At 41.2% G+C, this 12,358-nt stretch overlaps 2 protein-coding genes across 4 annotated transcripts in view; one reads left to right on the forward strand and one right to left on the reverse strand.

Annotated features, from left to right (window-relative positions):
- Positions 1-187: 187 nt before the first annotated feature.
- Positions 188-4,199, reverse strand: ptpdc1b (protein tyrosine phosphatase domain containing 1b). Its single transcript, XM_063463604.1, has 10 exons — positions 3,909-4,199; positions 3,471-3,566; positions 2,871-3,036; positions 2,641-2,721; positions 2,405-2,523; positions 2,193-2,330; positions 1,085-2,091; positions 638-820; positions 429-539; positions 188-319 (listed from the first exon to the last, which is right to left on the reverse strand). Exons 2-10 carry the CDS (start codon positions 3,514-3,516, stop codon positions 188-190), a joined length of 1,983 nt encoding a protein of 660 aa, XP_063319674.1. The 5' UTR covers positions 3,517-3,566; positions 3,909-4,199.
- A 4,853-nt stretch (positions 4,200-9,052) lies between these two features.
- The window catches only part of LOC134619570 (protein bicaudal D homolog 2-like), a 41,731-nt gene continuing 38,425 nt past the window's right edge, over positions 9,053-12,358 (forward strand). For all 3 annotated transcript variants that reach the window (XR_010092011.1, XM_063465467.1, XM_063465468.1), the window contains exon 1: positions 9,053-9,569. Coding sequence is in view for 2 of the 3 variants with exons in the window: in XM_063465467.1 (XP_063321537.1) it covers positions 9,330-9,569 (240 nt within the window). In the remaining variant the exon portion in view is untranslated. The remainder of the gene's footprint in view (positions 9,570-12,358) is intronic.

Below are 12,358 nucleotides of genomic sequence, written 5' to 3' on the forward strand. Positions count from 1 at the left end.
CGGCCCAGTATACTTAAAGAATACAGTATTCTCGTCAGTTGTTTTTCAGTATGTTATTTGGAATCTACTGAGGCAGGTTAACATATAAATGTTTATATTACACATTAAACAACTTTGACACAAGGCACAAAAGCATCCTTGTCTTTCCACAGTGTCAGTGCACCAAACATAGATTAGTGGCTATATATTATGTTACAGGGAAGGGAGACGTGGGCGTCTCATCTGCTTCTACTGCAGATCTCATGTCCTCAAGAATACACCTTAAGACTCTGATCATGGACTCGTACACTTTGCTGCTGTCCTCTGAATTAATATCCACCTGTTAAAACACAAATGTGATTCTTGAGTTGTTAGAACAAACTAGAAGCCATACATGAACTGAATTATTCAACAGATCACAAGTGATTCAGTGTGCTGGTTTTTGTTACCCAGGTGAAAGCCTTGATAGCACGGTTCAGGAATGTATTTTCAACCTCCTCTGGTATTTTCAGCATGTGAGCCATGCAATCTAATATGCATGTTAATGTTTCTTTAGGGGCCTAAGAGAAGATGACAAAGAGGGTTACACTAAGCACTTTAGAGCAATTAATATGATACTGCTTTTGTATTAAATCTTAAACTGCACACAGCATCTGACCTGATCGAGCGTGTTTAGAATCGTTTGAGCATCCGTGTGGTCGGGTTTCAGGGCTTTGGCATCCTGAGAAGAGATGACTGGCTCTTTAAGCTGCTCTAGCCACGCCCACATGAGTCCAGTGAGGATGAAGGGATCTCGCTCCATGCACAGCCTTTCCCATGCACCTCCTTGATTTAGCTCTGCCTGCATACACGAATAAACGTGTCTCTGTATTAATCCATGTGAAGATTGAGTGGGTTTCTGTTATTCTATTATTATTATTACTATTTTGTCACACAGGAAAAAACTATACATGGCAAAGACAAAAATGCTTTGGGAGTGGCTTTGAACAACACTCCATGCAGGTGTGGCTGTGAACTGCATACAGACAAAGCATTGTGGAACTAAGCTACATGCATGCTTTCTTTTTCTGCCAACACCACTACAGTACTAATGTGAGTTAAATACCTGCCAAGTCAAAACTTTGCTCTTGTGTTCCTCATGCCCATCGACAAAAAGGTCCACTGCCAGAGCTTGTGCCACAAGCAATCTCCTGGAATCCAGGGACAACTCTGACTGCAGGGTGATAAATGGCACCTCTGATTGTTCCTCTTCTTTACCTTGAGATTTCACCCCATTCATTCCTAGCTCTTCCCTCTGCTCAGCCTTCCATCTGGACAATATGCTACCCTTTTTTGTAGGTTCATTGTTTCCCACTGACTCGCTACGTTGGATTGTTTTCCTCTTCACTTTCTTCAGCAGAATGGCTCCATCTTTTTGGTTTTCCTCATTCTTAACGCACCAGAGTGAGCCTGTTGAGTTGTGGGAGACATCGGATGCGTTGCTACTACAACCATGAGACTGGGAAGCGGGGAACTCAGATGGGGAAATGGACATTTCAATATTGCTCTGTGACAGGGAGGTCAGAGGATGCGTGAGAAGGTTCAGCTCTGACCCCAACCGTCTCAAGTCAGACTCACTGTAGCTCAGACTTTTACGATGGTAGAAGATGGGGGGCTCGTTAAAATGTCTTGGTAAAGTGGGTGAACCTGGTAAGCGGGGTTCCTTTATATCAATATCCATCTTCTCGATAATGCTGAGATACATTTCAATGTCATGGATATCAGGGGCCTCCAGAATATCTTCCTCAATCACCTGTCGATTCTCTGCAATGTCTAGCAGCAGCCTAGACACTAACTTAACAATCTTTGGCAGGTGCCTCAACTCCTTCCTCTCATAGCCATGCAGCATATGTCTCTGACGGTTCAGGTGCTGGGACAGAGTAACTGGATTGGATCGAGGCTCAGCACAGGAAAACACACTCCTTAAGGGGTTAAGGAATTGAACAAACTGTCTGACACAACGCAGCTGACCTCGGGTTTGGATGGAATTAGGGCGTTTGGCACGTACATATAAAATAGCCTGGTTGGCTGTCATTCTAGTAGCATAGGCCAAAAAACATGCTATCAGAACACCTGGAGGGTCAGAAAAGACATTTTGTTACCTCTGTGTAGTGTGCAGATGAAAGATTTTACCATTTCAGACAGATTTCATAGGACACTATACGCAAAGCTACCTGTTCTGCCGAGACCAGCATGACAGTGGATCGCTATTTTTCCCTCTTGCAGCGCAAAGGCCATGACCTTCACCATGTCCAGCACAGTGGTGAGGCTGGCCACGCCATAGTCACTCCAACCAAAATTATAGAAATAAACTGAAATTGCAAAATGTTTTTGGTTAAATTTACTGAACTACACAGCTGAATCAGGAATTTCATGAAGCACTTACTGTTATTTTCCATGAAGACCTCGGGGAGGTATGAAAATCCACTCTGTAGCTCCAGTGGATTGCCACAGCTAGCATGTTCACCAGGGATCTGCAAGTTGATCACTGTTTTAATACCATTCCTTCACACACACACACACACAGAGAGAGAGAGAGATAGAGAACACTTCATTAGTGGTATTTCATCTGAGGATTCTCAGATAGACGCTGAAAACTGCTGGCCACAAAGTTGCGTATACCTTCTGAACTGATCAATAATGTTATACTTCTCAATGATTTCTGTTGAAGGTCTGGACATGGCAAGAAGGTGATCAGTAATCCTACAACAACAGTGAAGTGTATGTTACATAGCAGTCCCCACCTTTCTCAGTTTACCTAACAGGACTTCAAAGAGACATTAAAATTGAAAACATCAAACTCAAACAGAGAATTCTGGTAAATTAACTACTGAAGCACAAAGATTGCCTACCAGGATGAGTAGAGGCCCCTAATGGCCTGTTGGTCATCACTCCAATAACTTGGATTGTCATACTTGCAGGCTTGACCTCCACAACCGATCGAGCACTGCATATGCCCAGGGACAACATAACGTATGGCTTCTCCTACCATTGTGTACTTTGACCTGGGGGCTCTGACTGCAGTTATTATAGAAAAATAAAAGGGGAAAAAAATGAAAAATATAATATCACACATTCATTTCTTTTAAGCTTCCTTTGTTTAAATCTGTTCTCTAAATGTAAATCAGTGTTATTTGATTAGAGATTTGATTAGCGATAGTGTCAAAATCCTTTAAGAAGTCTCAAATACACAACTGTTGCATAGCACAGAGACTGTCAAATGTAGGCTGTACTGTAACACCTAAATAGTTAAGATCATCAGTGCTCACTTATAAGTGTTTAATCCTTGTTTGGCATTGCAAGTTATCAGCGCGTTGCAGTAAAAATAGCTACTGTTCTGGCATGACTTTAATGTGGCTTTATTGGTGAAGTAAAAACACAACTGTAGCTCATCAGTTAATAACATTTTAGTTATTAAACTGAAGGGTTTGCAGCATTTGTACTATACTTACTGTATTCCATCAGAAATCCACCTCTTGTCTTTGCATGGGATGCCATATGAACAGTCACTTAGGCTGATGGTCATAGCAGAGCCTTGATCATGGATTCTAGAAAAATGTATCTCATAAATAACTGGATGTCAAAACTCATAATCATATATGACTGATACTGAGAGAACAAAAATATTTTTAGATATAACTGTTTTCAGTAACAATCAAAGATCAGCATCATAAGTCACTTGGAGTCAAATGTAAAGCATATTAAACAATTTCAAAGGATTTACCATCAGTCGTTGTTAGCTTTTTCCCCCCTTTTACCTCATCATATTACAGAATTTATTCTTACTCCTTAAAACCAGCATGCAGAAGAACCAAATGTCAAACAGCTTCAATCAATCGAACAATGAAAACTAAGTAAATAAAAAGAAAAATATTAAATCAGTTATTTACCTTCAGCAGTTGACTCACGAATATTCACAGCTGCTAGTGCCACCATTTCTGACATCGACCTCAGCAGCTCTGACTGGCATTTTTCCATCCCCGGCTCTGTGTAAAGTCAATCCTGTGGCCTTACTTTATTTGATTCGTCGCAGATTATCTCCTGTGGGGGCAATACAAGTTCCCCTCGATCCTGTGTGCTCCTTTGTGAGAGTCTATTTATCCCACCAGACCGGGAATAAATAAATATGTGATATGTTTTGAAAAGAAGCAGAGATTGTGTCCCAACTAGTTACGTGTACAAGATCCTTAGTCTGAATGTAAGGATATTCTTGACTCCTCCCAGATTAGACTACTAATCTTATCAGGAACGGGTATAAAATAGAGCCTCTACTCCTCAACAGAACACTAGCCACATTTGCATTGCCTTCTAATGATCTAATGCAAATTTTGCTTTTTAGTACACGCATAATATTTTCCTAACACCTGACCAAACTGGATTTCACTATGTAGACTATGCATTTTATTAACTATAAGAACATTTTAGATGTGTAAAGAGATTTCTAATATCAGTACACTTAAGCTTCCAAACTCTGCTGTGACAAATAGTAGGACCTTAGTGGCATAGCAAGTTGGTAAAATCTTATTGGCTTATCTTGCTAAAGCTGGTTAGCTTTAGGTTAGAGAGGAGAGATCAGTTTATTGTGTGAAGCTTTTGAAGAGACTTCAAAGCCAACAATCTCAATTTAATGTAAAATGCTGCTGTTCATATCACAGTCAAATGTGACTAAAACATTATGGACTTGATTATATCTAAACTAAAATTGTTTATTGTGTGAAGTGGGTTTTGAAATTTTCAGCATATATTAATGTAGGTAGAGCAATGCGCCACTGGCATTCAAATGGCTGCATCATTTGAATGCCAGTGTGCATAAACACTCTTTTTTCATAAGGTTTTATATTACTTTTTACTATTTTCTTTGTGTTTATGTGAGTAAATAAACAATATGAGTAATGAGTAATATTTTAAATAACATCTAAAAATGCATTTTTAAATTTTCTGTTACTTTAATACACCAAATCCACCTGTGCGGTCTTGAGCATGTGACAGTGGAAAAAGGAGAAAGGTGTTTCAAATTCATGACATCAAATGTCAATAAGACGAAATGCAGGTGAGTTTGATTATCGATGCATAATCCCAGTAATACAGTCAAGTGTAAAGGAAAATATTAGATGCTGTCACATAAATGTATTGAACTTTTCACCTCCAGGAGTAAAATATTATCATAGTCAGGTTGTTTTATTGTTTTTGTTTTTTTAAATCCAGCAATGATACTGTTCAAACTTAATGAAATCACTGTTTCTGGTCACAAGTGACAAAACAAGTGACTGCACGACACAAGACATGTCTTGTGATCCCTTCAAATAAGCATGTGGTGCTTAGATTTAATCTACACACTCTTATCTCCAACCATAAACGTAACAGGTCCTTTTCAGTCCAAGAAGCTAATTTAACAGAGTGCACTTCTGTGAGAAACCAGCTCTGCCACAAGCATTAAAAACTGGATTTACAATAAGCTTACAAATCTGATTTATAGGTGAAGAAGAATACTGGGGATGGAAGCAATAGTCACAGTAAAAATGAAATAACTTACCATATAATCCTCCATAATGTGCAATTTTCTTGTATTCACATAGTTTCTTGAGAAAAATTAGATAATGTATTTATGTACAGTGCCTCTGTGTATTTAAGGTGATAATTAACATTAATACATTCACATAAAGAGACGTTATTATGCTTTTCCTTATTTTCCATCATATATACAATTATGTGAAAAAGAAGGTTGTTGCAGAACTCTATGCAGTCCTGTGAAAACTAAGACTACCACACAATTCAACAGCTTGTGGGTCACCTTCAGCAGCAATAACTTCAACTAAACATTTTATATATGACCTTATCACTCTCTCACATCTTTGCAGAGGAATTTTGACCTACTCTTCTTAATAACATTGTTTTGGTTCATGTAGGTGCAGGCAGTAGCGGTTTTAGATACGGGCGACACAGGCGGTTGCCCGGGGCGGCATCGTGGTGGGGGGGCGGCATCACGGGCATCGGCAAAAAAAAAAAATTGCTCGTACTCATGCTGCCCCGACATCATGCCAGCGCATATTGGGAATGGCATAGGCACCGATCGGTTTTCTATCGCTCATTTGCTGGGAGTAAGGGCGCCCTCCGTTTGCGAGGTGCGCCTGCTGCTTGCGGCACAGGGAGGAGAGGGCGGGGCGGCGGGGGATTCTCTGGGTGGCTGGAGCAGCGTCTAATAACCAACTTGCAAAATAAAACAAAATAAAAACAAACCAACAAACACGAAAACACCAGACATTATGATACAGACTTATAATTTGCACCGATGTTTTTTCGAAATTCTATACGCGAAAAGTGAGCGCGAGAGCCCTCGGTGCGCCTGCTCGCTGCTGAAGTCAAAGTAAACTTTATTGTCATCTCCGCTACATACAGTCCAGTATATAGAGAGACGAGACGACGAGGCTCCAGTTACAGCAGTGCAAGTAAACAAACAATAAATATAAGAAGAGTAAGAAAATAAATATACACTTTAGGACCAGGGGTAAAGGGATCAATAACAATTTAAAATGTATATTTTATATTTTGTTGATTTAAAGTCTCACACACAACCCGTTTTTAAAGTTTAAAAAAAAGAGAAAAGAAGAGGAGGAGTGTAGCGACTTCCACAGTCGCTATAGAGGCCGGGGATGGAGCCTGCCTATTTGCCTGACGCGCTGTCAACTGTACGCAATAATGCTAGAGGTGGAATTGCTTGCTTGTTTATTAAAGTGCTTGAAAAGTTTACAGAGCAATGTGATCGGCTCAAACTCTTAAAACATCAAAGCTCTAATGCAACAAGGGGAAACTCGTTGTGCTGCGGTCAACAAAAACTACGGCTACCCAGCCCTCCTCTCTGTCAAAATCAAACCAGTCAAAGACAGACTGACAACGCCCTCTTAATGTCACCGCTAGCACCCACGTGACTCCCGTTACACATCACCATAGCAACCAAACAAATGAAAACCCAGTGATCATTAAAATTCAATACATTTAATTATGGCTCCTACAAGGAGAAACGAGCAAAAGATACAGGTAAGCAGATGTGTCATTGGATAATGGCAGGTCATGTATCCTAAAACATTAAGAATCAGAATACTTTCTTAATCCCTAAGGAAATTATGTGGGTTACAGTTCCTCCAAGAAGAAATGGTAAAAATAGTAACAGTAAGAGACTAAACTCCAAACAATATATACAATAATATAATATTAATTAGTCAGTGTCAATTGTTGATTTGTCCTGTTCCCATTGTATGACGAATTATGATGTCTGTTTGGTAGCCGTTTGCATACTATGCATACTCTCTCTCTCTTCATATGTGTGTGTGCGTGTGTGCGTGTGTGCGTGTGTGTGTGTGTGTGTGTGTGGGGGGGGGGGGGGGGGGGGGGCGCCAGAGGGCGTGTTCGCCCGGGGCGCCAAACAGGCTAGGACCGCCACTGAGTGCAGGTATTCATTTATGCGCAGCTCTGTTGAGGTTCTGCCACAACATTTTAATCATGTTGAGGTCTGCACTTTGACTGGGTCATTGCAACACATTGATTTTTTAAAAAGTTTTCCGCCCTTGTGTTGTAGATTTGCTTCTGTGCTTGTACGTTGTCCTGTAGCACGACCCGCTTTCAGATAAGCTTTAGCTGTCAAACACATGGCCTCACATTTGACAGCAAAGTCAATGACTGCAAGGTGTCCGGGTCCCGTGGCTGAAAAACAAGACCAAATCATCACCACTCCACTACTGTGCTGACAGTTGGTATGAGGTGTTTCTGCAGATATGGTGTGTTTGGTTTTCAGCAAATGTGGGGCTGGGCATCAAGATCTCTTCTTTCTGAAAGGAGGACTTCTTTCAGAAATCTTCTGGTTTTCTCTGAAGCATCTGTGCAAACCTAAGCCATGCTGTCATGTTAGAGAGCACAAACCTTTTCCTGGTAACACTTCCAAACAAGCCATACATCATCTGTCTTTTTCCAGTTGTATTTTCATGAACTTTAACTATACTAACTTCTGAAGGTTTTTTCTGCTCTTAAGTCTGTATCAGGTCATAGGAGTTAAACCCCCCTACTGTACAAAGCCTTTTGTTTTATGCAAATTTGCTCTAGGGATGCACTTTGCTCAGTGGCAATAGATATTTTTCGCAGACAGACAAAACAAAGATCAAACTGACAAAAATCAATGGAAAAAGTTACGTTTACAAAGCAAGTAGTAAAATAGCTAGTTTTGTTTTAGTGTACATGACACGTTCTTTGTATGGAAGAGAATAAGAGACACGTTTTTTTCTTTCCAGAATTCTAAGAAAAAGTCAGAATTCTTATTTTTTTTTCTTAGAATTCTGGAAAAGAAAAAAAAGGGATGTGCCCACTTTTTCCTCTTCCGTAGCTTTGCCAGTGTGTGGCCCTGGTGCCAAAAGAGTCAGCATCCTATACCGCTTATTCGAATACTCAGTTTTTCCTACAGATGGCAGCAGATATATATGTGTCCGCCGCTACAGGTCAGCAGTTAGCCCGCCTGTTCGTTGTATTTCTATGACAACAAACGGTTTGGATAAAGATTTCCGTGCTCCACATAAGCAAACTAAAAGGCCTTATGGGAAATGAGTTCTTTCGTGGGATTGCCAGGCCAGTTTGCTGGCTTCACCTTCTACAAGTACTAGATTTCCCGACAGGCAGTGGGAGCGGGTGGGCGTTTTCCCAGCTGATAGCGTAGGTGCATCTCATTAAACCAAACGGACCATTCAGCTGTTTAGAACAAGCGTGACAAACTAGCGGAAGAGAAGAAATATGATCTTCAAAATAAAGCACAAAAACGCGCATATTATGTGACAGCATCAATCCTTTTCTATATGTTTTATACACTCTAAAAAATATGTCTGTCCTTTCTTCTTTTTTTTTATTACGCACACAAGGCAAAACAAATCAGCTATCACACATGGTAGGGAAGTTATTTTTCTTAGCCAGTGTTTTATTTTGAAAGTAAGAACCGGATTTGCATACTCTTTCTCTCGCCTTTGCAATTGGTATTCCTGCTCTCCGCGCTGTCGCTCCGACAAGCCGGGAGAACGGAGAAGAAAACGCAGGAGCGCAACGATGGAGCGTCTGTAAGCAGTAACAGCGGACTCCGCTGACGAAGATAACTGAACGGAGTCATCTACATGACCAAAGAAACAAGACCGGCAACAAGAAACGCAAACGTAACAATCATGCAATTTAAATACAGAAGAATTTGAGCAACCGCTCCTTCTTCAAGGTTACACCGCTTGAAGACGCCCTGACATCCTCCTGTCGCAGATCAGCTTGGTTGATCTTCACCGGTGGCGATCATGTCCGTGGAAGAGCAGGGATACCCCGACGCTGTGCTGTTGATGGAGGCCGGCCCGGAGTGGTTGCGAGCCGAGATCGGGCGTCTCTCCCGGGAGCTGAGTGAGACCACGAATGAGAAGATCCAGGCGGCAGAATACGGGCTGGCGGTACTGGAAGAGAAGCAACAGCTTAAGCAGCAGTACGAAGACCTGGAGATTGAGTACGAGGCCGTCCGACAGGAGCTCGATCAGCTAAAAGAGGTAGGCAGTGTATTAAAACAAATGAAATAAAATCACAGAATATGTAAAGATTAGAATATCATCCAGGATTAATAGGCCCCTAACATAAACTCTAAAACTATAAAAATTCTATTCAAGAGTACATATTAAGAGCACATTGTCATTTTCATCGGATGTGCAAACTCGCCACTATAATATTCAATATAGGGGCTTACTGTGATTTAATGTGTCATTAGGCCAGGCATCTGCCTCTTCCTACAAGGTCAAAACTGTAAGCAGAGGAAGGGATGCTTTCTGTTCCCCACCCCCTCCATACACAGCACAGGGTATTCCCCATTTGACTGCCACTTTTATTTATTTATGCTGCAGCTCTTAGGTCCCTTCTTCAAGACATTCATGTCTGGCTCAAAGCTAGAATAAGTCCAGTGTGTTTCCACATACGTTTATCTAATCAGTGTTTATCACGAGCAGATTTCCCAAGTGTACAATTAAGATTTTTAGTTCAGCAATACTTGTTGTGTTCAGTACCAGACATAAAAGCAGTGCATTGTTTTAGAAATAACACTGAGATCCACAGATTGCTTGTTAAAGTTTTCTGTGTAGTCCGGCGAGTCCTGCAAACAAGAATATCTTGTTAAGCAGGGAAAGGGCGGGAGTACGTTTGAATTTTGAACCTTCCCGCTTAACAGAGGGATGAACAAATTTCAGAGGAAGCCAGATGAGTTGTGACCCTTTGGGGGAATGGAAAGAATGTTGAGTGCAATGGTTCAAGCTGGTCTTGAGAGTCAGATAAAGGGTGTGACTGTTTTTCTGAACAGTGGCCCTACTTATTCCCTAACGTCATATCACAGTGTGTCCAATTTTCTTCGCTGGAGTAGCAGTTTGTCACTGCGTTGTGATTTTAGATGGAGAGAAGTATGACTTCAGAGGAGTTTGGCGCAAAAGTCCCTCCAGCTGCTGTGTACCTCTCATTCTTCTTTCTCTGTCCACTCATGGTAAAAAAAAAAGAAGTTTCCGGCACTGAGGCGGGCTTATTCATAGTTGCTCACATCCTCCTTTAATATGGATTCTTCTTGTGTCCCCCTCCACTAAGCAAAACAACTAAAATGTGTGAGAGCTTCCTTCATGATAAACCCTTTAGTGCCTTGCCAGATCTCTGCTCATTGCTTCCTTTGCATTTTGAGACACATGCAGAGATGTTTTCCAGCTCTCTGCTTCTCCCTCTTGTTTCTCCCTGTCTTCCTGTGGCCCACTCTCTTGTGGTTGTTAAAATAGAGAGGAGGAGGTCTTTGGGCTGTCTCAGCAACTGCTGCTTGGATTTTCCCATGCATTTCTTTTTTTTTTGCCAAGAGAGGATCACTTTGTCAGAACGGAGTGACAGCTAAAAGCGCTGAATAGAAAAAAATGGATTAAAAGAGTAGCCATGGCAACAAACTAGAAGTGATTTAAAAATAAGTAGAAACATTTTTAGACATTTTCTTACTTTTTTCTGGCTATGCCTGTTGGAAAGAAAGGCATCGCTGTTAGTCTGGTTGGACTTGTAGATTGTCGTTGGTCTTCTTTCTCTTTCAAAATGGAGCACAAACATTCATCTATATGGGCAGTAAATGAGATTGTTTGCGATGAAAACCGCCACAGTGTCGAGTTATGCTGGTTGCAGATCGCTGATCAGATGTTAACCTTTGAAAGACGATACCCAACTCCCAACCTAGTGTCTGGATATGAAGGGCAGAAGAGATGCTATCACAGGAGAAATACAAGCCCGTTCTACACTAGGTAGTGGGTAACAAGCACAAGATATGGGGTAAAATGAAAAGCTTATGTCAGTCTCCACTTTAACGACAACTTTATAATTCAAGATATTGTCTTGTGGGAAAAATATCATATGATTCAGTTGCTTTTGTGGCTCTCGTTGATAGAACATTCTTTTAGGTCAGACAGACCAGTGTGGTTTTCCAACAACCGGGACCAAAGCACACATCTTTGGTCAGGTATAAATGCCATGTTCTCTTTGGTACACAGCTGCTATTTGCACTAAAGGCGGCAATGTTTGGATTGTTAGTCTCTTTTCTCCGACTCGGATTGTCTGGCATATTTAGACGGTTGCTTAACACAGGATTCTGTTCAGTTACCCCAAACCTCCTTTTGCTTGTTGGCAAGCACAAACCGAATACAAAAGAAAACGATTGAGATTTATGCGTAGCAACTCAAATGCCTTTATAGCACTGCGTTGCCTTCTCAAGGACAAAAAAATTCAGTGAGAAATCATCATGACTGTAGGCAAATTTTCCCTGTCACACAGCCAGTCCTGAACCCCTCAACAGCACACACACACACACACACACACACACACACACACACACACACACACACATTCCTCTTGAGGCAGGAAGATGGAGGAATCCCGTGCACTGCTGTTGCTTAGTAACTGCCCAGCTCTTTGCCTTAATTTGAACAGCCGTGCTGATTCCTCAGCAGGTTTTGCTTTTTGCGTACGTTTGTGGATGACTGCTGAGAGATAAGCATGGAACTAGCTAGAACAGTACACAGGACAAGGACTAGAAGGCGGCATGCATTGGTTAATTTTATTAATACAATCTTCCTACTGTTTTCTGCATCATTTGTATGTTTAATGTCGAGTATATCATTTGTACACCTGGGACTCTTAGCTCATCTGCTTTCCTGTTTTCTCACTGCACTCCAGCTACAAAATGATCCTGCCTGATGCAGTGATTCATCTTCTGGTACATTATAATGAATGTGATTCAGTTGGCCCAATGCCCTGTGCTGCCTCTGGGAGACCTTGACTA

This window comes from Pelmatolapia mariae, linkage group LG20 (assembly GCF_036321145.2).
Source record: "Pelmatolapia mariae isolate MD_Pm_ZW linkage group LG20, Pm_UMD_F_2, whole genome shotgun sequence".
Taxonomy (NCBI): Eukaryota; Metazoa; Chordata; class Actinopteri; order Cichliformes; family Cichlidae; genus Pelmatolapia; species Pelmatolapia mariae.